Source organism: Rana temporaria, chromosome 7 (assembly GCF_905171775.1).
Source record: "Rana temporaria chromosome 7, aRanTem1.1, whole genome shotgun sequence".
In the NCBI taxonomy this organism is placed as follows: Eukaryota; Metazoa; Chordata; class Amphibia; order Anura; family Ranidae; genus Rana; species Rana temporaria.
The window spans coordinates 186,689,018-186,714,716 of record NC_053495.1 but is presented as its reverse complement, the minus strand read 5'-3'; the positions used below and the strand labels follow the sequence as shown (position 1 = coordinate 186,714,716).

At 43.6% G+C, this 25,699-nt stretch overlaps 1 protein-coding gene across 1 annotated transcript in view; it reads right to left on the bottom strand.

Annotated features, from left to right (window-relative positions):
- The window catches only part of LOC120945992 (vitellogenin-1-like), a 147,536-nt gene that overhangs the window by 58,864 nt on the left and 62,973 nt on the right, over window positions 1-25,699 (bottom strand). The window contains exons 14-17 of the mRNA XM_040360642.1: window positions 24,461-24,554; window positions 22,374-22,559; window positions 12,397-12,544; window positions 1,913-2,132 (exon numbers count right to left, since the gene is read on the bottom strand). Coding sequence (XP_040216576.1) covers window positions 1,913-2,132; window positions 12,397-12,544; window positions 22,374-22,559; window positions 24,461-24,554 — 648 coding nt within the window. The remainder of the gene's footprint in view (window positions 1-1,912; window positions 2,133-12,396; window positions 12,545-22,373; window positions 22,560-24,460; window positions 24,555-25,699) is intronic.

Genomic DNA, 25,699 nt, shown 5'->3' with positions numbered 1-25,699 from the left:
GGGGCACAAACTGGCTGCATTTGAGGGGGCAAACTGGCTGCATTTGGGGGCACAAACTGGCTTCATTTGAGGGGACAAACTGGCTGCATTTGAGGGGACAAACTGGCTGCATTTGTGGGGGGGAAACTGGCTGCATTTGAGGGGACAAACTGGCTGCATTTGGGGGCAAACTGGCGTCCTTTGATGGGCACAGTGGCTGCGTTTAATGGGCACAGTGGCGGCAATTGATGTTTTTTTTCAGTTTATTTGCGCCCATCCCCCCCAAAAAAAATATTTCAAGCACCAGCCACCACTGGTACAGTGTATTTCTTGCCTTCTCCATTCATTTCTGGTAATTCAATTCTGAATTAGATCCATACAAGACTGAAGTGTTAGATTTACTGAAGATATTTTTAACATTTTATGTCTAAGCACTTTATGGAACTTCTTGTTGCAGCCCTAAAGGGGTTATAAAGCTTTGCAATTTTTCACCTTAATGCATTAAGGTGAAAAAACATCCGATGCTTACAAGCCCCCCAGCCCCCTGGTTTACTTACCTGAGCCCTTGAAAATTCCGTGTTGTGAACGTGCTGCCTACTCGCCCCTGTCTTCTCGGCTGTTCTCGGCTCTTCATTGGAGATTGATTGCAGTGCAGCCATCGGCTCCCGCTGCTGTCAATCTAATCAATGATGTGAAGCAGCGCGCCGGGGGGCGGGGCTGAGTGATACACTTGGCGGCTAAAGCTTGTACTCACATATCAAAGTGAGTTTCCCCATTGAAGTCAATGGAAACAAAAATAATTTGTTCCGCATTGACTTCAATGGCATGCAATACCGCATGTGGCCAGAGGTGGGGGGCGCCAGACAGCCTCAGAAACATACGGAAAGGCCAGAGGAGACCTTGGATGACCTCGGCAAACCTCGGAAAGGCTCGGGAGCGGAGAATTTCCGCACCGTTCGGCGCCGCTTGGCTCGGGGCCAGATTCTCAGAAGAGTTACGACGGTGTATCTCAGGAAACACCGTCGTATCTCTGTTTTTGGCCCCGGGTATCTATGCGAGTGATTCCTAGAATCATTTTCGCATAGATACGGCCAAGATCCGACAGGTGTAAGTCACTTACACCGTCGGATCTTAGATGTAATGCGACGCTGGCCGCTAGGTGGCGTTTACGTTCAGTTCTCATTTGACTATACAAATGAGCCTGATACGCCGATTCCTGAACGAATTTGTGTCGCGTAGTCGTTGTTTACGTCGTTTCCGTAAGCGTAAGGTTACCCCTGCTATATGAGGGGTAACCTTACGTCAGTCCGCCGTATGCCATGTTAAGTATGGCGTCGGGTCAGCGTCGTCTTTTTCCGTCGGGTACGTCGTTTTACTAAGTCGTCGGCGAATACGACTTTACGTCAATGACGCTCACGTCGGCGTCATTGACGTTTTCCGTCGTGAGCTGGAGCATGCGCACTGGGCTATTTTTCCGCCCGGCGCATGCGCAGTTCGATCGTCGCGGGGGCGCGCTTAATTTGAATACAAGCCGCCCCCTTTGAATTACGCGCCCATACGCCGGGCCATTTACACTATGCCGCCGCAAATTACGGAGCAAGTGCTTGGAGAATACGGCACTTGCTCCAGTAAGTTGCGGTGGCGTAGTGTAAATAGCTTACGCGACGCCAACGCAGGATGTACGGGAATCTGGCCCAAGGTCCATAAAGACAAGGATGAGCGAGTCTGGGGTAGAGAAGCTTGGCTGGCCTGCACAGAGTCCTGACCTCAACCTGATAGAACACCTTTGGGATGAATTAGAATGGAGACTGTGAGCCAAGTCTTCTCGTCCAACATCATTGCCTGACCTCACAAATGCATTTCTGGAAGAATGGTCAAACATTCCCATAGACACACTCCTAAACCTTGTAGACAACTTATATATATATATTACCTGGCTTAACCAGCACTTTCACAGAATGATCTCCAATGATGTGATAAAGGGGGCAGTTGCAGACAAAGGCAGCCGTCAGGCTGTTTTCAATGAAACAAACTTGAAAACCCAAATCCCCAGCCTTGGCGCACGCGGATACATCGGACAGCCGCGGACGCCTTCGCAGCGGCTCCGACCAGTACGCGTTCTCTGTGCTCAAAACTTCGTCAGAAAACTTTCCCTGTGAAGTGAAGGGATAAAAACACCATTATTTTGCCCTATCAATGCAGAACTAAGTATGTTTCAAATGCAATTCAGTGTTCTTCAATGAAACGCTTCTTAAAATCCATGCAGGATTCCCCGCTGCTACTTTGTATTTTTTTTGTGTAAGTGACCCAGGATTTTTCTCTTCTTTATTTTTCTAAGTGCTTTTCAAGCCTGTAGTCGCTCACAAGTCTGTTATTATGTTCTGGAGAAAACTAGTGGTTTTGTTCAGGGAGATTGATTGAAAATATGTTCTAAAAAGTTTAAAACAAATCTTTGTAAGGGCTTCACGCCGTCCGATCCCCGATGTGAATCACCGCCTACTGATTAGCGCGCTGAGATTTCGGAGCCTAAGATAATGTTCCCAAACCTTATAGAATTTACAGGTAGATAAAAAGATATTGCCTTACAGAAAAATCACTTAACCACTTCCATACCGGGCACTTTCCTCCCTTTCTGCCCAGGACAATTTGTAGCTTTCAGCGCTGACGCACTTTGAATGACAATTGCGCAGTCATGCTACACTGTACCCAAACTAAATTTTTATAATTTTGTTCCCACAAATAGAGCTTTATTTTGGTGGAATTTGATCACTTCTGTTTTTTTTTATTTTTTGCGCTATAAACAAAAAAATAGCAACAATTTAAAGAAAAAAAACTGATGGGCACTGACGGCACTAATAGACGGCACTGACGGTACTGGCGGCAATGATGGGCACTGATCAGCGGCACTGATAGGTGGTGACAATGGCATGGCACAGTGGCGACAATTGATGGGCACAGTGGCGACAATGGCATGGCACAGTGGCTGCGTTTGGCATGACACAGTGGCGACAATTGATGGGCGCAGTGGCGACAATGGCATGGCACAGTGGCGACAATTGATGGGCACAGTGGCGACAATGGCATGGCACAGTGACGACAATTGATGGCATGGCACAGTGGCGACAATTGATGGGCACAGTGGCGACAATGGCATGGCACAGTGGCGACAATTGATGGGCACAGTGGCGACAATGGCATGGTACAGTGGCGACAATTGATGGCATGGCACAGTGGCGACAATTGATGGGCACAGTGGCGACAATTGATGGTACAGTGGCTGCGTTTGATGGCATGGCACAGTGGCGACAATTGATGGGCACATTGGCTACGTTTGATGGCATGACGCAGTGGCTGCGTTTAATGGCATGACACAGTGGCGACAATTTTATGGCACAGTGGCAACAATTTTATGGCACAGTGGCTCCGTTTGATGGGCACAGTGGCGGCAATTGATGGGCACAGTGAGGCTGCAATTGATGTTTTATTAATTTTTTCGTTTGTTTGTGCCCCCCTAAAAATTTTGAGCACCAGCCGCCACTGGGCTATTGTGAATCAGAATTAGAACTACCGCCATCATTACAGGAGACCTGTCATAAAACAACTCCAAAGACATATTGGTAGGCTAATTGGCTCCTGTCTAAATTGGCCCTAGTATATGTATGCATGTGAGACAGGGACTCTACATTGTAAGCTCCTTGGGGGCAGGGACTGATATCAATGTGTATAATAAGTAAAGTGCTGATTTGTCAGTGCCATATACAGTGCACATGTATGACTTTTGCCGAAAGCTCACACTCCTATCCTTTTTCCCCTCCTTATCCATTTAATGAGGATACACAAACTTTTCAAGTTTATTTTCATTTATAGTATCATATATAGGCTTTACTTTGAGGATTCTTTTTTTTTTTTTCGAGTGTTGCTACATACAGTGCCTTGAAAAAGTATTCATACCCCTTGAACTTTTCCACATTTTGTCATGTTACAGCCAAAAATTTTAATTTATTTTATTGGGATTTTATGTGATAGACCAACACAAAGTGCCACATAATTGTGAAGTGGAAGGAAAATGATAAATGATTTTCATTTTTTTTTATCTGAAAAGTGTGGCGTGCATTTGTATTCAGCCCCATTTACTCTGATACCCCTAACTAAAATCTAGTGGAACCAATTGCCTTCAAAGGTCATCTAATTAGTAAATAGAGTCCACCTGTGTGTAATTTAAGCTCAATATAAATGCAGCTGTTCTGTGAAGCCCTCAGAGGTTTGTTAGAGAACCTTAGTGAACAAACAGCATCATGAAGGCCAATGAATACACCAGACAGGTCAGGGATAAAGTTGTGTAGAAGTTCAAAGCAGGGTTGTGTTATAAATAAATATCCCAAGCATTGAACATCTCACAGAGCTCTGTTCAATCCATCATCCGAAAATGGAAAGAGTATGGCACAACTGAAAACCTACCAAGACCTAGACATCCACCTAAACTGACAGGCCGGGCAAAGAGAACATTCATCAGAGAACCAAAATTGAACTTTTTGGCCAAAAAACAAAACGCTGTGTGTGGCAGAAAACTAACACTGCACATCACCCTGAACACACCATCCCCACCGTAAAACATGGTGGTGGCAGCATCATGTGGTGGGGATGCTTTTCTTCAGCAGGGACAGGGAAGCTGGTCAGAGTTGATGGAAAGATGGATGAAGCCAAATACAGGGCAGTCTTAAAAGAAAACCTGTTAGATTCTGCAAAAGACTTGAGACTGGGGCGGAGGTTCACCTTCCAGCAGGACAACGACCCTAAACATACAGCCAGAGCTACAATGGAATGGTTTAGATCAAAGCATATTCATGTGTTAGAATGGACCAATCACAGTCCAGACCTAAATCCAATTGAGAATCTGTGGCAAGACTTGAAAATTGCTGTTCTCAGACGCTCTCCATCCAATCTGACAGAGCTTGAGATATTTTGCAAAGAAGAATGGGCAAAGATTTCGCTCTCTAGATGTGCAAAGCTGGTAGAGACATCCCCAAAAAGACTTGCAGCTGTAATTGCAGTGAAAGGCGGTTCTACAAAGTATTGACTACAAATGCACGCCACACTTTTCACATATTTATTTGCAAAACATTTTGGAAAACCATTTATCATTTTCCTTCCACTTTGTGTTGGTCTATCACATAAAATCCCAATAAAATACATGTTTTTGATTATAACATTAAAAAAGGTGGAACATTTCAAGGGGTATGAATACTTTTTCAAGGCACTGTAAATACCTGTAATAATAATGACTTTTCTTTGGTTTTACCAATCTGTATACTAGGTTTAGGCCAGTTATACTGAAAGCAACAAGTGGCTCCACATAATGCAAGGCAACTGGCAAATTGTAGCCATGTGTGTAGCCAGAGTGACATTTCAGAAATTGTCACTCTGGGTACTTATGGGTGGCACAGATGGGCACTGATAGGTGGGCACTGGGCATAGATGGGCACTAAGAGGTGGCACTGATGGACACTGGGTGGCACTGATGGAAACTGAGGGGTGGCACTGATGGCATTGCTGGGCATCATTTCAGTCAGTGCCCATGTTACCAGTCAGTGCCCATTTGTGGGCACTGATTGGCATCGATTGTGTTCATTTTAATTTTTTATTGTTTTTTGCCTATTTTTGCTCTATTGAGCACCGGGGGGCACTCCCTGGTGGTCCAGTGTTGGCATCCGAGGGGGGGCTGCGCTGATAAACAATCAGCGCGAACCGCCCCTGTCAGGAGAGCCTCCAATCGTTTCTCCTCTACTCGCGTCTGTCAGACGCGAGTGAGGAAGAGCCGATCAACGGCTCTTCCTGTTTACATCGTGATCAGCCGTTATTGGACACGGCTGATCACGTGGTAAAGAGCCTCCGCCGGAGGCTCTTTACCGAGATCGGAGATGCAGGGTGTCAGACTGACACCCCGCATCACTGATCGCCGCGCTGCGCGCCCCCACAGGCGCGCGCCGGCATGTAATCCTGCAGGACGTCAATAGACGTCCAGTCAGAATTTCACAACCACTTCCCAGACGTCAATTGACCGGGCGGGAAGTGGTTAAAGTTACACCCTAAAGGGGTTGTAAAGGACATTTTTTTTTTTATAATAAGCATCCTTTACCTGCAGACATTTCTCTTTTCACTTCCTCAGTGTTTGCTTTTGCTCAGAAGTTGCTCTATTTCTTCTCTGTTCTGTTCACTTCCTGCTTGTCTGATTGTTACTCACCACCGTGACGGGAGGCTTTACTGCGCTGGTCAGTAACGTGCTCACCCCCTCCTGGGAACTACATCTGTGTGGCAGGACGCTCTCTACGTGTTAGAAACTTCAAGGAGGTGTGAATTACTGGGCGTGCCGCAATTCATACTGGGAAATGTAGTTCTTACATGAAGGAGCGCCGCAAACCAGGAAGTGAATGAGAGAACAGAAACTAGAACGCCGGAGGTGATATAGATGAAGGAATTTAATAGGTATTTACTATTTTTTTAACAGAATCATTACACTATTCTGTCTGTCTACCTTGCAGACATTAATTTTAGGCAAAACATTTTTTCCTTTACAACTCCTTTAACAATTATCATTCACTAATTTGTAATAATCTGAATCTCCACTGTGATAACTGGAGCAGCCTTATTTCTCATAAATTATTATTATTTTTTTAATTACAGTGGAACCTTGGATTACAAGCATAATCCATTCCAGGATAATTCTTGTAATCCAAAGCACTCGCATATCAAAGCGAGTTTCCCCATAGAAGTAAATGGAAAACTAAAATAATTTGTTCCGCATTGGCTTTAAACACTTAAGACCCGGACCTTTATGCAGGTAAAGGACCTGGTCAGTTTTTGCGATTCGGCACTGCGTCGCTTTAACTGACAATTGCGCGGTCGTGCGACGTGGCTCCCAAACAAAATTGGCGTCCTTTTTTTCCCACAAATAGAGCTTTCTTTTGGTGGTATTTGATCACCTCTGCGGTTTTTAGTTTTTGCGCTATAAATAAAAATAGAGCGACAATTTTGAAAAAAATGAATATTTTTTGCTGTAATAAATATCCCCCAAAAATATATAAAAAAACATTTTTTTCCTTAGTTTAGGCCGATACGTATTCGTCTACATATTTTTCGTAAAAAAAAAATCGCAATAAGCGTTTATTGATTGTTTGCGCAAAAGTTATAGCGTTTACAAAATAGGGGGTATTTTTATGGCATTTAAAAAAAATTTTTTTTTTTACTAGTAATGGCGGCGATCAGCGTTTTTTTTTTTTTTTTGGTACTTCGACATTATGGCGGAAACTTTGGACATTTTTGACACATTTTTGGGACCATTGGCATTTTTATAGCGATCAGTGCTATAAAAATGCATTGGATTACTATAAAAATGCCACTGGCAGTGAAGGGGTTAACACTAGGGGGCGGGGAAGATGTTAAGTATGTTCCCTGGGTGTGTTCTAACTGTAGGGGGGGTGGCCTCACTAGGGGAAATGACCGATCTTCTGTTTATACATTGTATGAACAGAAGATCAGCATTTCTCTCCCTGACAGGACCGGGAGCTGTGTGTTTACACACAGAGCTCCCGGTCCCCGCTCTGTAACTAGCGATCGCGTGTGCCCGTCGGCGATCCCGCCCGCCGGGCACGCGCGCGGGAGTCGGGGGTGAGCGGAGGGCCTAGTGGCCCCTAGTGGCCTGCGTGAGAGCCGACGTATAGCTACGGGCTCTCACGCAGGGGAGCCAACCTGCCGCCGTAAAACGACGGCGGCTGGTTGGCAAGTTGTTAACAATTATCATTCACTAATTTGCATTTGTAATAATCTGAATCTCCACTGTGATAACTGGAGCAGCCTTATTTCTCATAAAAAAAATTATTTTATTTTTTACCGTATTTATCGGCGTATACCGCGCACTATTTTGCCCTGAAAATCAGGGCAAAATCGTGGGTGCGCGATATACGCTGATACCCGCTTTCCCGCCACGAGTTTGAATACTGCGCCGGCATATACCGAGCGCAGTACACTCGTGAATCTTCGGGCAGTCTCGGCGCCTCTCGCACTGACGTCCTGTACGTACAGGACGTCAGCGCGACAGTTGCCGAGCCTGCCCGAAGATTCACGAGTGTACTGCGCTCGGTATATGCCGGCGCAGTATTCAAACTCGTGGCGGAAAAAGGAGGCCGCGAGGACGCCGCAGAAGGACGCCGGACCCACCGAAGAGGACACCGGACCCGCCGAAGAGGACACCGGACCCGCCGAAGAGGACACCGGACCCGCCGAAGAGGACACCGGACCCGCCGTAGAAGGACGCCGGACCCGCCGAAGAGGACACCCGAAGCCGCAGAAGGACGCCGGACCCGACGAGGCCGCGGATGGACGCTGCGCAAGACAACAAAACTGTAAGTACAAAAAAACAAAAAAAACTTTTTTTCCACAGGATTGGGGGCCACTTTAGGGGTGCGCGGTATACGCGGGAGCGCTTTATACCGCGATAAATACAGTAATTACAGTGGAACCTTGGATGACGAGCATAATCCGTTCCAGGAGAATTCTCGAAATCCAAAGCACTCGCATATCAAAGCGAGTTTCCCCATAGAAGTAAATGAAAAACGAAAATAATTTGTTCCGCATTGACTTTAATGGCATGCAATACCGCATGTGGCCAGAGGTGGGGCGGCGCCGGAGAGCTTTGGAAATACTCGTAAAGGCTCGGGGACATCTCGACTCAACTCGGAAGGGTTCGGGAACGGAATATTTCCGAACAGCTCCGAACGGCTTCGGCGCCCCCACACCTTAGGCCAAATGCGTTACTGCACACCGCTGTGGCTTGAATTCTGCTCGTATTGCGAAATTCTCATTAACCGCGTTACTCGCAATCCGAGTTTCACTGTATTCACCTTTTTATACTCTCCTTGTCAGATCAGAGGTGTCAGCCTGTATGGCCATCCTATCTGCTACTTGACCTTGGTGCTGATTACAGGCTCTCATAAAAAAATGTCATATGAAAACTTCCTAGATCCACATACAGCAACGCATTTCACTTTATTAGAACTGGGATATACCTAGTGTCAAGCAGTGAGTTATCTACACATCAGATGAAGCCTGTGTCCAGAGCCATAGGTATGATGTATGTATATAGAATAAAACATAATATAGCGGGGCCACAGGGACAGGCCCACCGCCCCAAATCAGAAGCTATTGCTTGCGGCTTTATTTCATCACTGCAAGGTGTTTGGTCCCTGGTGCTTCATGTACTAAATTTCTTAGGCAATGTAAAAATGTTTGCTTTGTTTTTCGTTCAAAAGGATTCCATTTACGTTTTAAGATAATATATACCCAGCACAGCACAAAGCACTTTTATAAAAGATTGTACATTGAGGGCTTGGTGGGAGATGATGAGACATACAAATAGGACTTATTGGTGGTCCCAGACCCCCTTGGTCCACTCCACTGGTAAAAATCACACTTTTGACCAACGTTGGGGGTTGGCAGTCGGTTTCTAAATTTTTTTCCCATCTAAAGTTTCTACATTTTCCATTATAAGGTTTTTTCAGCATCCCAGAAAGCACAAATGCATGTTCAAAAAGTGGTTCTACCAGTTCCAAGGCCATTGTTAGAAATAATTGGGCCCCATACAGCCTTCCTGATGAGGCCCCCCCCATGGACTGGGACAAAAATTTGGCCCTGGACTTCATCCAGACTGGCCCACTTTGACAGGTCTCTCCCATGGCGGCCGGACAACTCCAACACCCCCCCCCCCCCAAAGCCACCCAAGCCCCCTCTCCCCCTTCACTAGCCATTCTACTTTATTAGAGTAGAACGGCTGGTACTATTATAGGCAGTACCAGTGGGGAAGCTAGACATTATTTCACCTGGGGCAAAGGATCAGTTTGGTGCCCTCTCCTTACGGGACAAGATTAGGCAGAAGTGAGAAACTCCCAGGCTACAGCTGTTGAGTCAGCTGTCTGTCCCCTCCCCCCATGCTCCTCTGTCGTCCCCACTGCTCCTCTGGTCCTCCCCCTGCTTCTCTGTTCCCCCCAGGTGAGCGCTGCAGGAAGGGAGAGACAGAGGAGCGGAGGGGGGTGGCGGTCTGCTGTCACTGAAGCCAGCCCACTGAGCCATCGGCCCACCGGGAAACTCCCTGTAGTCCCAATGTCCAGTCCATCCCTGGGCCCCCCCAAACTCCACCTTCAAAAGGGTGCAGCAGAGCAGTGACACTGACTTTATCCACCTGACCCTCTTCTGCTCCCACCTTCTGAGCCCCTCTGTTGAACTGATAGGGTCCAGGTAAATGTAATGTAAGCCTTGGTAAGCAAGTGGAAGTGGGGGTGTGATCTGGTATAATCCATTCATTCATTTAGGCAGAAATGAACAATAAAGCTGCCCTGGGCCCCCCCTCTTTAGCTGATGGGGCCCGGGCCCAGTACAACAGGACTGGTTGTTCTGCTTTATCAGCGGCCCTCACCAGGACTAGAATTCAAGGGTTCGAGGGATGGGGACCATGCAGGTCAGCACTATCCACCTACCCCTCTCCATTATCATAGATTTAGTGGTGGCTGGTGCTAAACTTTTTTGAGGGGGCGGCAAACAAACCCCCCCAGGTCCGCACTCTCTAATCCACGCCCCCCCCCCGCACTCACCCCTCCACGACACGGTCCCTCCAAGGGCCCTTTTACACTGGGGCATTTTTCAAGCACTTTAGCGTTAAAAAAAGCGCCTGTAAAACGCCTGAAAGAAGCTGCATCTGCAATCCCAATGTGAAAGCTCGAGTGCTTTCACACTAAAGCGCCTGAAAAACACCCCAGTGTGAAAGTGGTCTTAGCGTTAAAAAAAAGCGCCTGAAAGAAGCTGCATCTGCAATCCCAATGTGAAAGCCTGAGTGCTTTCACACTGAGGCGCTGAGCTGTCAGGGCGTCAAAAAAAGTCCTGCATGCAGCTTCTTTGCAGCGCTTTAGGAGCGGTTAATACACCGCTCCTAAAGCCCCCTTCCCATTGAGGAAGCTTTTTTTAACGCCAAAGCGCCTGAAAAGCGCCTCAGTGTGAAAGGGGTCTTAGCAGCGCTTTACCAGCGTTTTTCGGGCGCTGGCAGTGTGAAAGGCCTCTGAAAGCACTTGGGCTTTCACATTGGGATTGCAGATGAGGCTTCTTTCAGGCGCTTTACATGCTTTTTTTAAACGCCAAAGCGCCTAAAAAACGCCCGAAAAACGCCCCAGTGTGAAAGGGGTCTTACACACTCCACGGCTTCCTCGGCTTCTCCTCCTGGCCAACCTGATCTGCTTCCTGTCCTGATTGGCCGGGAGGAGTAGCCAGAAGGCAATATTAAATATTGATTCGCTATTGTCACAAGTGGGTGGGTTCGAGGCGCAGTGCTCTACACCCAGAACCCAACCTTTTTCAAGCCAATTAGAGCCTCATGTTCTAATCATGTGCTTGAAAAAAAATAACTCATCAGTCCGGCGCCCTGCATACATCCCTGCATGCAAAGTATGGGGGCAGTGCCCTTGCACCCCTAATTGACTGGCCGCTCCTGATAGTAGAATTCTTCTCTAATGGGTATCAAACCCAAAACCCCACTGTATTTTTTTTTATTTTTTGCTGTTTGTGTTCCATTTCTCATCAATTCCTGTTGTGAAAACACATAAGTAGGTGAGAGGAAATCTCTCCAAAGGGAAAATTCCCTCTATTATTATTAAGAAGCCGAACATGCGGAGCGCAGGCGCCGTATAGAGCCGTCTCACATCTCCGCATGTTCGGCTTTTTTTCGTAAACCCCGTAACTCATGCGCGCCTACGCAATACAGGGGGCAGGGCCTTATCCGCCGGGGGGGGGGGGGGGGAACAGACGTCAATCATCTGGGCGACCTCCCAGATGACAATCCCCCTAGGCATAGAAACGCCTACTCCCGCGGGGAGAAGTAGATTGAAAAAATGGATTACAAGGTACGTACAGCATAAAAAACAAAACTAATTGCAGACAGTACTTGTTACGAATATAAGGGAGTTGGTCAGATATACATGTTATTAGGGTGAACCTCCGCTTTAATGAAAAAAAATAAAAAAAAACAACTAACCAGTAAAGTTCGCCCAATTTTTTTTTGTATAATGTGAAAGGTTTTACGCCGTGAGAATAGTGAGGGAATTGTGATCTATTTCTAAGCAAAAAAATCGAATTTTGGCCAGAATCGTGCAGTTTGTTATATTAATTGAAAAAAAAACAAAGATCTATACTCAAACAAAAAAGTTAACACAAAAAAAAAAACAACAAACAAATAGACAATTTTTTTTTAAAATATATATACATATATAAAATGGGCAGACAAGATGGACCACTTGGTATTTTTCTGTTGTCACTCTTTTATGTTTCTAAGTATAGTTTTATATATTTCTCAGTAGTGAAGAGTTAATTTTTTGCGCTGACCTTGGCCCTTGAAGCGTCCCCAGCTGACAATCCTTTCGGACTGAAGGTCTTTTTTAGTACGTTTGGTTCTGTTCCAGCTGCTACAATAGGAGTCATCTTTGCTGCCGCTAAATCCTCCGAGTTTCTGGTTACAACGAACGCTTTTGACCTGAACATAAAACATTGCATTGTTTATCTTAAGCACATATTTGTGAGCACTGTAAGAGAGAAAATATGTTTTTCTTTTTTTTTCTGTTATTTATGATATTTTTTTACTTTTTCAAGGTTATTGTCCCTCTCTCCTCTCTAGATATGTGGTACCTTGTTGAAATAGTCTCATCTATACTTAAACTATTGTTATTCTGCTCATGTCATTGTTATGTTTTGTGTTGCTGTTATCATCCTTGGCAGAACGCTTGCACAAAGTGTTGGTAGCATAGAATACAATAAAACTGAATTGTGAGCAGATCCTTCAAGATGGCTAATTAATCCAGGTGTGCAGTCATTCACTATAAATTATTAGGAGATTTAACCACTTAAGCCCCGGACCATTTTGCAGCTAAAGGGCCGTTCCCCTTTTTGCGATTTCGGCACCGCGTCGCTTTAACTGACAATTGCGCGGTCGTGTGACGTGGCTCCCAAACAAAATTGACGTCCTTTTTTCCCCACAAATAGAGCTTTCTTTTGGTGGTATTTGATCACCTCTGCGGTTTTATTTTTTGCGCTATAAACAAAAATAGAGCGATAATTTTGAAAAAAATGCAATATTTTTTACTTTTTGATATAATAAATATCCCCCAAAAATATATAAAAAAACTTTTTTTTTCTTCAGTTTAGGCCGACACAAAATTGATTGTTTGCGCAAAAGTTATAGCGTCTAAAAAATATGGGATAGTTTTATGGCATTTTTATTAATATATATTTTTTACTAGTATTTTTTTTTTACTAGTATATTATTTTTTTTACTAGTATATATTTTTTGCGCGACGTGGCTCCCAAACAAAATTGACGTCCTTTTTTCCCCACAAATAGAGCTTTCTTTTGGTGGTATTTGATCACCTCTGCGGTTTTTATTTTTTGCGCTATAAACAAAAATAGAGTGATCATTTTGCAAAAAAATAGGGGATAGTTTTATGGCATTTTTATTAATATATATTTTTTACTAGTATCTTTTTTTTTACTAGTATATATTTTTTTTACTAGTATATCTTTTTTTTACTAGTATTTTTTCTTTACTAGTATATATTTTTTTTTTACTAGTATTTTTTTTTTTACTAGTATATATATTTTTTACTAGTAATCAGTGATTTTTATCGTGACTGCGACATTATGGCGGACACATCGGACGCTTTTGACACTATTTTGGGACCATTGTCATTTTTTCAGCGATCAGTGCTATAAAAATGCACTGTTACTGTGAAAATGACACTGGCAGTGAAGGGGTTAACCACTAGGGGCGCTGTAAGGGTTAAGTGTGCCCCAGTGTGTGATTCTTACTGTAGGGGGGCGTGGCTTGGCGTGTGACGTCACTAATCGCCCTTCCCTATGACAGGGAACAGACAATAAGTGACAGGCTCACTAGGAAGCACGGGGAGAGGTTTGTTTACACTTACCTCTCCCTGTTCTTCAGCTCTGTGACCCGATCGCGGGACACCGGCGGCGATAGGGTCCGCGGTGCGCACGCGACCGGGCACTTAAAGGGCGACTTACCTGTACGTGATTGTGTCAAGCTGTGCCATTCTGCTGACGTATATCGGCGTGAGGCAATCCTTAAGGGGTTAATTATGAATGTTTTCACCCAAGAGTATTTTTTTTCAATAGAATCTTAAAGTGTAAAGCCTCCTACACACGGTCAGATTTTCATCAGACAAAGCGTAGGACTTTTGTTCCGAAGGGCATCGACCAGGAACTTGTCTTGCATACAAACGGCAAATAATTGTCGGCCAACAAACACAAAACGATGTGGTTTTTCAGCTCTTTAGCGCCACCATTTGGTCAACTTCTGCTAATGTTGTGTTATGGTTAGCATTGCTTCTGAGCATGCGTGTTTGTACCTTGGATTTTTGTCCGAAGGACTTGTGTGCACACGATCGGAAAATCCGACAACACACAATTGTCGGCGGAAAATGTTAAAGCATGTTATCCAACATTTGTCCGCTGAAAATCCGACAACAATTGTCCAATGGTCGTACATACGGTCGGATTTTCCGCCAACAAGCCTGTCATCACACAATTTTCTTTGGAAAATGCGATCGTGTGTATGGGCCTTTACTAAACTCAGGAGCCTGCATTCACTATATCTGATCTCCCACAGTACATGGAAATGTAATTATTTTACTAATTATAAACTGCTAAATACCTTTTCACATCAGCAGTATATAGCAGTCTTGTGACTTCTATCAGTGTCTGGTTAAAGCTTGTTGGAGGAGTTTTCATTTCTCCTCTGAATGCCGTATGAGGCTGCATGACCCCTGACCCTCTGTCTGGACAGTGCTGATAGTTTTTTAACGAAAATTCGGAAAATCGTTAATTCCGAATTTTCGTATTAACAAATTTTTTTATTTCCGAATTTTCGTATTAACAAATTTTTCAATTTCTGAATTTTCGGACTTCCGAAAATTCGAATTTCCGAATTTTTAATTTTCGTATTTTATTTAATTTCTTTTTTTTTTCTAAATTCCGAATTTTCGAAATTTCAAATTTTTCATTTTTTATATTCGAATTTCTAATTTTTCAATGTCCGAAATTTCTAATTTTTAATTTTTTTCGAATTTTCAAATTTCTAATTTTCAAATTTCGATTATTAGAATTTTTCATTTTCCACTTTTTTGAATTTCGAATATTCGAATTTTTTATTTTTCGAATTTTCAAATTTTTCATTTTCGATTTTCAAAATTTCTAATTTTTCATTTTCGAATTTTCAAATTTCCAATTTTTCAATTTTCGAAATTTCTAATTTACGATTTTTTTATTTTTCGAATTTTCGAATTTTCGAAATTTCTAATTTTTAAAATTTCTAATTTTTAAAATTTCTGATTTTTAAAATTTCTGATTTTTAAAATTTCTAATTTTCGAAATTTTAATTTTGGAATTTTAAATTTTCGAATTTTTCATTTTCGATATTTCGAATTTCCGAATTTTTCATTTCCGAATTTTTCATTTTCGAATTTCGAATTTTCGAATTTCGAATTTTCGAATTTTCGAAATTCGAATTTTAAATTTTCGCAATTTCGTAATTTTCGGAAGACCGAAAATTTGGAAATAAAAAAAATTGTTAATACGAAAATTTAGAAAAACTAATTAGAAACTAAACGAATTGCACTGTCTGAAAGGCATTTTCGTTTCATTCGTTTTTTTCGGAAATGTCATTTTTTCCGTTTTATTCGTTTTTTGCTTTTTCGGATATCCGAAAATTCGGAATTCGGAATTTTCGAATTTCCGAATTTCGAATTTTCTAATTTCCCGAATTTACGAAAAAAGTACAAAAACGAATAAAACGGATTATTTTTTTTAGATTTTCCCGAATTTCCGAAAAAATTAAAAAAAAAAAAATAACATAAACGAAAAAAACTCATTTTTTTGGCACTGCACATGTCTAGTGCCTTTCACATGCACCCTCCCAAAAGAAGAAAGAAAAAACTGACCAGGCTGTGCTCTCACGCTCATGCCGCGTACACACGATCGATTTGTCTGATGAGAATGGTCTGATGGACCGTTTTCATCGGACCAAACCGATCGTGTGTGGGGCCCATCGGTTATTTATCCATCGGTTAAAAAAAATTGAACTTGTTTTAAAACTATCTGATGGATACCTAACCGATAGAAAAAAAATGATCGTCTGTAGGCACGTCCATCGGTTAAAAATCCACGCATGCTCAGACTAAATTAGGGGACGGGAGCGCTCGTTTTGGTAAAACTAGCGTTCGTTATGGAGCTAGCACATTCATCACGCTGTAACAGACAGAAAAGCGCGAATCGTCTTTTACTAACACAAAACCAGCTAAAGCAGCCCCAAGGGTGGCGCCATTGGATTTGAACTTCCCCTTTATAGTGCCGTCGTACGTGGTTTACGTGACCGCGTTCTGACACGATCGTTTTTTTAAACCGATGGTGTGTAGGCACGACTGATCATCAGTCAGCTTCATCGGAAAAATCCATCAGACCGTTTTCATCGGATTGACCGATCGTGTGTACAGGGCATCAGTGTGGTCAGTTTTTTTTATAGGAAAGTAGGGGCCTGGCAGGAACACCAGGGATTTCCCACAAAGAAAGCAATACAAAGAGAACAAGATACATTTTCATATACATATATATATATTTTCAGTACATGGTACAGCAGCAGTGGCGGTTCGTCCATAGAGGGCGCTGGAGCGCCGCCCCCTCTGGCTCTCACCGCCACTGAGTCTAATAACACAGATTCATGCATTGCACAAATCTATGTTATTATCGCCGCTGTTCTATTCAGATGGTCGGCGCTCATGTCCGGCCATCTGAATAACGGCAGCTGGTTGGCTGTACGGAAGTGCCTATCGGAGCCAACGGCTCTGATAGGCTTTCCGAGTACAGCCCTTGGGTCCCGGACGCTTATACAAGGAACACACTAGGGATGCGCTCCTTGGATAAGACTGACAGGCGTCTCAGCCAATCAGGTTGGCCGTATCTGGCTACCGGTAACCTGATTGGCTGAAACGCCTGTCAGTCATCGAGGGCGGTAGAAGACATCGAGGGACGTGGATGGCTGACTCCAGTAAAGGTAAGTGCCGGGCAGGGGGGGAAAGGGGCACTTTACAGGGCACAGCGGCGACATCAATGGGCACAGTGGTGACAATAGGCACAGTGGGGACAATTAAAGGGCACAGTGGGGACAATTAAAGGGCACAGCGGTGACAATTAAAGGGCACAGCGGTGACAATTAAAGGGCACAGTGGCTGTGTTTGATGGCATGGCACAGTGGCTGCATTTGATGGCATGGCACAGTGGTGACAATTGATGGCACAGTGGCTGTGTTTGATGGCATGGCACAGTGGCTGCGTTTAATGGCATGGCACAGTGGTGCGAATTGATGGCACAGTGGCTGCGTTTGACGGCATTGCACAGTAGTGACAATTAATGGCACAGTGGCTGCGTTTGATGGCATGACACAGTGGTGACAATTGATGGCACAGTAGCTGCGTTTGATGGCATGGCACAGTGGTGACAATTGATGGCACAGTGGCTGCGTTTGATGGCATGGCACAGAGGTGCGAATTGATGGCACAGTGGCTGCGTTTGACGGCATTGCACAGTAGTGACAATTAATGGCACAGTGGCTGCGTTTGATGGCATGACAAAGTGGTGACAATTGATGGCACAGTGGCTGCATTTGATGGCATGGCACAGTGGTGACAATTGATGGCACAGTGGCTGCGTTTGATGGCATGGCACAGTGGCTACGTTTAATGGCATGGCACAGTGGTGCGAATTGATGGCCCAGTGGCTGCGTTTGACGGCATTGCACAGTGGTGACAATTAATGGCACAGTGGCTGCGTTTGATGGCACGACACAGTGGTGACAATTGATGGCACAGTGGCTGCATTTGATGGGCACAGTGAGGCTGCAATTTTTTTTCGTTTGCGCCCCCCTAAAAATTTTGAGCACCAGCCGCCACTGTACAGCAGCTGGGAGCATATATTGGGAATGAGAAGATTTGATTGACTCCCGCCACCCTTGGAGCCGGGGGAAAAGAGGGGGCCGAACAGTCATAGAACCAACAATAAAATGAAAGAAAAAAAAGTTTTTTCCCTGTTTGTTGTAAATGTACAAATACGTTAAATCAGCCGATGCAGCGGTGTCTTCTTACAGTCAGATATAATAGGAGATTTATGTGGGAACACTTTGTTTAGATATGAAAATTGCTCATTACTGGTAAATGAAGACATAATCATATTGCATACTGGCACCTTTGGCCTCCATTGCCAAGTAAGTATATTGCGGTCAGATTAATTAGATCTAATCTCAATCACTAAAATCTCATTAAAGTTTTCATTTTAAAGTCATTTAAAAAGTTGTTTTTAGTCTTTTTAAATCTGCAGCTTTCATTAGCAGGACACCTGCTGATCCGGCAATGACGGTCTTTGCTCAGTCACTTTCTGTGGGTGACAAATGTCTCCAAGTTGTGTTTCTGCCTTGTTACATTCACCCTCGGCGGGGATGACAAGTGGCCATGCCTGCACACGTTGTCAAGCAATGGTCTACCATTGTCACTATGAAATAGCGGCAAGTGCATGTATATTCGACATGTTGGGCCAGATCCACGAAGAAGTTACGTCGGCGTATCTATTGATACGCCGCGTAACTTCTAGGATGCTCCGGCGTATCTTTGTTTTGTATCCACAAAACAAGATACGCCTGAAGCTGGGCTCGATCCGACTGGCGTACGTCTAAGTACGCCGTCGGATCTTAGGTGCATATTTACGCTGGCCGCTAGGTGGCGCTTCCGTTGATTTCCGCATAGAATATGCAAATGAGCTAGATACAGCGATCCACGAACGTACGTCCGGCCGGCGCATTTTTTTACATCGTTTCCGTAAGGCTTTTTTCGGCTTATAGTTACCCCTGCTATATGAGGCGTACGCAATGTTAAGTATGGACGTCGGGCCAGCGTCGAATATTCCGTCGTTCACGTAGTTTGCGTAAAACGTTCACGAATAGGGCTTTGCGTAGAATTACGTTCACGTCAAAAGCATTGGCTTGCTGCGGGTTAATTTGGAGCATGCGCACTGGGATAATCCCACAGACGGCACATGCGCCATTCAAAAAATATGTCATTTACGTGGGGTCAAGTAAAATTAACATAAAACACGCCCACATCTTTATCATTTGAATTCCGCGCCCTTACGCCGGCAGATTTACACTACACCGCCGTAACTTTAGAGGCAAGTGCTTTGTGAATACAGCACTTGCCTCTCAAAGTTGCGGCGGCGTATCGTTACTACGATACGCTACGCCTGCCTAAAATTACGATGCGCTACGTGGATCTGGCCCGTGCAATTCATTTTGTTCCGAATCAGTTTTTTAACAAATTTAGACGAAATTCGTTAATTTGGAAATATACGAATTTCATAACTTTCAAATTTTCCAACTTTTCATGAATATTCGAAAATTTGAAAATGTGTAAATTCGTAAATTCTAAATTTCGGAAATTCGAAAATCCAAAAATACGAAATTTCGAAAATTCTAAAACTCGGAAATTCGAAAATCTGGAAATTCGGAAATCCAAAAATAAGAATGACAGCCGCAGTCTGCCTCATGTGAAAGGTGCCTAATGAATAAAATTGTGGGGTTTCTTTTTCAAAATGTTCGGTCATTTTTTATTTATTTGGCAAACAATAAAAATACAGAGTGGTGATTACATACCACCAAAAGAAAACCCTAGCGGTCTATAAAAAGATGTAAAAAAAAATTGGGGTACAGTGTTGTATGACAGAGTAATTATCATTGAAAGTGTGACAGCGCTGAAATCTAGAAATTGGCCTAGGCAGGAAGGGGGTGAAAGTGTTTTTGAATTGTCAGTTTTTCATTCTTAATTTCGTTATTATTTCGAATTTTTGGATTTTCAGATATTCGTTCTTTCGAATTTTCAGATTTTTCAAATTTCCAAATCTCCAAATGTTTGAATTTCCGAATTTTCAGATTTTAGGATTCCGAATTTTGGAATTTCCGAAAAAAACGAATCAAAAGAAAACAAACACATTTTTCAGCAGTGCACATGTCTAATGTATATACACTTCAATACCAGACACTTTCGCCCCCTTCCTGCCCAGGCCAATTTTCAGATTTCAGCGCTGTCAAGCCGCGTACACACAATCAGTCCATCCGATGAGAACGGTCTGATGGACCGCTTTCTTCGGTTAACCTATGAAGCTGACTGATGGTCCGTCGTGCCTACACACCATCGGTTAAAAAAACGATCCTGTCAGAACGCGGTGATGTAAAACACAACGACGTGCTGAAAAAAACGAAGTTCAATGCTTCCAAGCATGCGTCGACTTGATTCTGAGCATGTGTGGATATTTAACCGATGGTTGTGCCTACCAACGATCGGTTTTGACCTATCGGTTACCAATCCATCGGTTAAATTTAAAGCAAGTTTGCTTTTTTTTAACCGATGGTTAAATAACCTATGGGGCCCACACACGATCGGTTTTGACCGATGAATACGGTCCATCAGACCGCTGTCCTCTGTTTAACCTATCGTGTGTACGAGGCCTGACACTTTCAATGATAATTACTCTGTCATACAACACTGTACCCCAATTTAATTTTTACATCTTTTTATAGACAGCTAGGGTTTTCTTTTGGTGGTATGTAATCACCACTCTGTATTTTTATTGTTTTCCAAATAAATAAAAAATGACCGAACATTTTGAAAATGAAACCCCACAATTTTATTCATTAGGCACCTTTCACATGAGGCAGACTGCGGCTGCGCTTGCTCAGCAGGTGATCTGTCTGTTGATATCTCCTAAGAAGGACTATGACAGATCCGTGTCTGCTCTGCTTATGCTGAGCAGACACGGACACAGCCAACTGTCCTCTCTGGGTGGTTGGATGTAAACAAACCGCTTGTCTGTTTACACCCAACTACCATTTTATGCGATCTGCTGGACAGAAGGGGGTCCCCATCCGTCTCTTTTTGGCAGATCGGATGAGATTGGATGTCAGCGGGTGTAAACAGACACATGTCCGCTAACACCCCCTGCTCCATAGAGAAGAATGGAGGTTCCGATCAGGAAAAACTGCAGATGGACCAGATTAGAATGTCCGTGTGAAAGGGGCCTTTCTGTTATAAAATTTTGCAAAAACAGTAATACCTCAGATTGCGAGTAACGCGAGCCATTACTTTTAAAAAATCCTGACTCGGTTTGCGAGTGTCATCGTGCAAGACGAGCAGAATTCAATCCTTTTTCTCCCAATAAAATGCATTTGAAAAACGCTGCACAAATACCCTTTCACATAAAAGAATTGCAACACCCACCATTTTATTCTCTATGGCCTCTGCTTAAAAAAAAATATATATATAATGTTTGGGAGTTCTAAGTAATTTTCTAGCTAAAATATAGATAGAAGTGTTAGAATTGGCCCAGAGCTGAAGTAGTTAAAAAAGGAGGTGTAACAGAATGACCTGTGACACCCAGAGACTGTTGAAGGATGGGGGGTACTCCTGTGCCAGCATCACTAATGACTATTGGGTCTAGGGTCACCCTGTGCCCCTTTTGGGCATAGGGTGACTGATAACTGATAATTCATGTATTGCAGGAGATCTGGACATATTACAGGTGATTTCATGCTGACCCACAACAGGTCAATAGACTCCTGAAAGACATTCCATTGTCCATTGTGTGATGCGTGTTGTGTCTATTGTACTAATTCAGTCTGAAAGGTCAGATGTCTCCTTTCAGGGGTAGGGAATTAGCATGTCAATTATGTTTAGTAAAGGAATGTGTTTTGTGTAACAGGTGAGGGGAACTGGTTGCGGAGACAGGCTGTCTGGATAATGACTAATAATTAACTCAGCTGAATGTCATTATCTAAGAGAAGGTGTATTGAAGCCCTCCCATTGTGTGATGTGTGGGTGGAGTGTGTCTTTGTCCCTGTGATTAACTGTAACATGCTTGTACTGTATATAAGAAAGCTAAGGAACCATTAAATTCATTCATACATTTTGGAACCAGTAACAGAACTCTGTTGCGTTATTTCTGGGGAAAATCCAATGGGTCCTGTCTGCTGGATTGTAGAGTGTCGGATAAGCTGCCGTGGTTGATGGAAGGGAAATCGCAAACGGTGTTGACCGTTACAGGATAAAAGTTAAGTAAAGATTTTATTTTATGGTGAAAAACATGGCAATTCTTAGGATATGCAAACAAATTATCACTGAGTTACTGTTTATTTACATCTACGCACTTTAATGATACCATTTCATTTGCAGGCAGAAGTAACAATGGCAGATTGTAAATACCTTATGGCAAAGAGTTCATTGTCTGGCAGCTCTGGAATAAAATCCATCTTGAAGTGTTTTTGCCCAATGTTCAAGTTCACGTCCACATTTGCCGGCAATACAAGGCTGACCTGTGTTCTTTGCTCCAATCCGGCTTGGATCAGGTTGGTGTTGACCCCAATCATGAACACTATATCCTTAGTCATACTAAAAATGGGGTACAAATTAACGTAACATCAGTGTCCTAGTTCACAGACTAAAATAGCTTAATATTTAAAGGGAGAGAAAAGCTTGCATTCAGTGAGGATATACAGTATTTTGAATGGTAAATAGGAATGAGCCGAACACCCCCCGATTCGGTTCGCAGCAGAACATGCGAACAGGCAAAAAATTTGCTCAAACACGCAAACACCATTAAAGTCTATGGGACACGAATGTAAAAAAATATCAAAAGTGCTCATTTGAAAGGTTAATATGCAAGTTATTGTCATAAAAAGTGTTTGGGGACCTGGGTACTGCACCAGGGGACATGTATCAATGCAACAAAAAGTTTTAAAAATGGCCGTTGTTATCGGGAGCAGTGATTTTAATAATGCTTAAAGTGAAATAATAAAAATGACATATTCCTTTAAATTTTGTACCCGGGGGGTGTCTATAGTATGCCTGTAAAGTGGTGCATTTTTCCCGTGTTCAGAACAGTCCCTGCACAAAATGACATTTCAAGGGAACAAAGGGTAATTTAAAACTGCTTGCGGCTATAATGAATTGTCGAGTCCTGGCAATACAGATAAAAGTCATTGAAAAAAACCGCATGGGTTCCCCCCCAGTCCATTACCAAGCCCTTTGGGTCTGGTATGAAAACTAATTGCGTGGGGGTCCCCCTCGAATTCCATACCAGGCCCTTTAGGTATGGTATAGATATTAAGGGGAACCCTGCACTAATTAAAAAAAATGGCGTAGGGGTTCCCTCAGAATTTTAAGGGGAACCCTGTGCCAAAATATAAAAAATGGCATGGGGGTCCTCCAAAAAATCCATACCAGACCCTTATCCAAGCATGCAACCTGGCAGGCCGCAGGAAAAGAGGGGGGATGAGAGAGCGGCCCCCACCTGAACTATACCAGGCCACATGCCCTCAACATGGGGAGGATGTCCCTATGTTGATGGGGACAAGGGCCTCATCCCCACAACCCTTGCCTGGTGGTTGTGGGGGTCTGCGAATGGGGGCCTTATCGGAATCTGGAAAACCCCTTAAATAAAGGGGACCCCCAGATCCCTCCCCCTCTATGTAAATTGGTAACGGCGTACAATGTACCTCTACCATTTCACAAAAAAGTGTAAAAATTGTAAAAAACACACAGACACAGCCGTGACAGATCTTAAACAGCTGAGGGCGGGGCCACTGTGACGTGTGTGGGTGACCTTGCCCCCCTCTGACGCAATGGGGAACCGCCACAGGGTTACCAAGTGACATATACGGGCGACCCCGAACCCTTCTGATGCCAAGGGGAGTTTCTCGTGGCGTCAAAGGGGAGCGGGGTCACCCGCGCACGTCACAGGTGGCCCCACCCTCAGCTATTTCAGAGCTGTCACGGAGGCGGAATCGGATCGTGGCGGCATGTTTTTACGTATCCCGGGACGAGGAAGGATTAGATCACTGGAATTGTTTTTCGATATCGATAAACGCTTATTGCGATTTTTTTTACCAAAAATAGGTAGAAGAACACGTATCGGCCTAAACTGAGGAAAACAATTTTTTTATATATTTTTGGGGGATATTTATTATAGCAACAAGCAAAAAATATTGCATTTTTTTCAAAATTGTCGCTCTATTTTTGTTTATAGCCCAAAAAATAAAAACCGCAGAGGTGATCAAATACCACCAAATGAAAGCTCTATTTGTGGGGAAAAAAAGACGCCAATTTTGTTTGGGAGCCACGTCGCACGACCGCGCAATTGTCTGTTAAAGCGACGCAGTGCCGAATCGCAAAAAGGGGCCTGGTCCTTTACCTGCATTTTGGTCCGGATCTTAAGTGGTTAAAAGAACAGTATTGTCTTGTAAACCCAAAATAACTGTACATACATTATACAGGATAGATAGTGTGTATACCTTAAGGAAAGCTTTGCCTTCAGATTAATGTTAGATTCAAGTAACTGGAGAATCCTTACATCATCTTTTGGCTCTGGAGTGATGTGAGACTGAGCTAGGAATTCAAAAAGAGTTTACAGATGAACAAAAAACAGACAAATATAATTTCTGTGTAATATGGTGCAGGTTAAAAAGGTAATCCACTAATAACTGATATTCTTATAACTAAGTAGAATAAAGCCTGTGATACTTTTGTATTTGCACTAACAGTTACATTCTCAATACAAGCTTTAGGGGGTCTTCCCCCTTTTCTTAAATGAACTGTACTGATAAAGACACAAACAGGATATTAGTACTGCTTGGACCAAGAAGAACGTGGTAGACCCCCAAAAACTTACCCTGGAAATACAAGGCTCCTTTCACACTTGTTATTGGAAAAGTTATTAGGAAACATTATTAGGAATGTCAATATCTTCTTACAATTTAAAAGACTGGAAAAACATCGGGCCAGATCCACATACATTTCGATCGGCGCAGCGTATCAGAGATACACTACGCCGCCGTACCTTACCTGGCATATATTCGAATCCTCAGCGAGTTCGCGCCGTAAGTTGTGGCGGCGTAGTGTATTTCTGGCGGCGGATTTCAAATTGGGCGGGTTGGGGGCGGGTTTCATTTAAATGAAGCGCGTCTCCGCGCCGAATGAACTGCGCATGCGTCGTCCCGAAATTTCCCGCCGTGCATTGCGCTAAATTACGTCGCTAGGACGTCATTTTTTTAACTTAGACGTGAGTTACGTCCATCCCTATTCACGGACGACTTACGCAAAAAACAAAAAAATTTCAAATTTCAACGCGGGAACGACGGCCATACTTAACATGGCAAGTCTATCTATACGCCGCAAAATACCAGCTTTAACTATACGCCGGAAAAAGCCGACTACAGACGACGTTAGAAAATTCGACGGCCGCGCGTACGTTCGTGGATCGTCGTAAATCGCTAATTTGCATACCCGACGCAGAAAACGACGCAAACTCCACCCAGCAGGCGCCGAAGTATTGCATCTAAGATCTGAAGGCGTACAAAGCCGTACGCCTGTCGGATCTTACCCAGATGCCGTCGTATCTTGGTTTGAGGATTCAAACTAAAGATACGACGTGGGAAATTTGAAAGTACGCCGGAGTATCAGTAGATACGCCGACGTACTTCGTCTGTGGATCAGGCCCATCGTCTGTACTGCCATTATCTGAAGTAAAATGG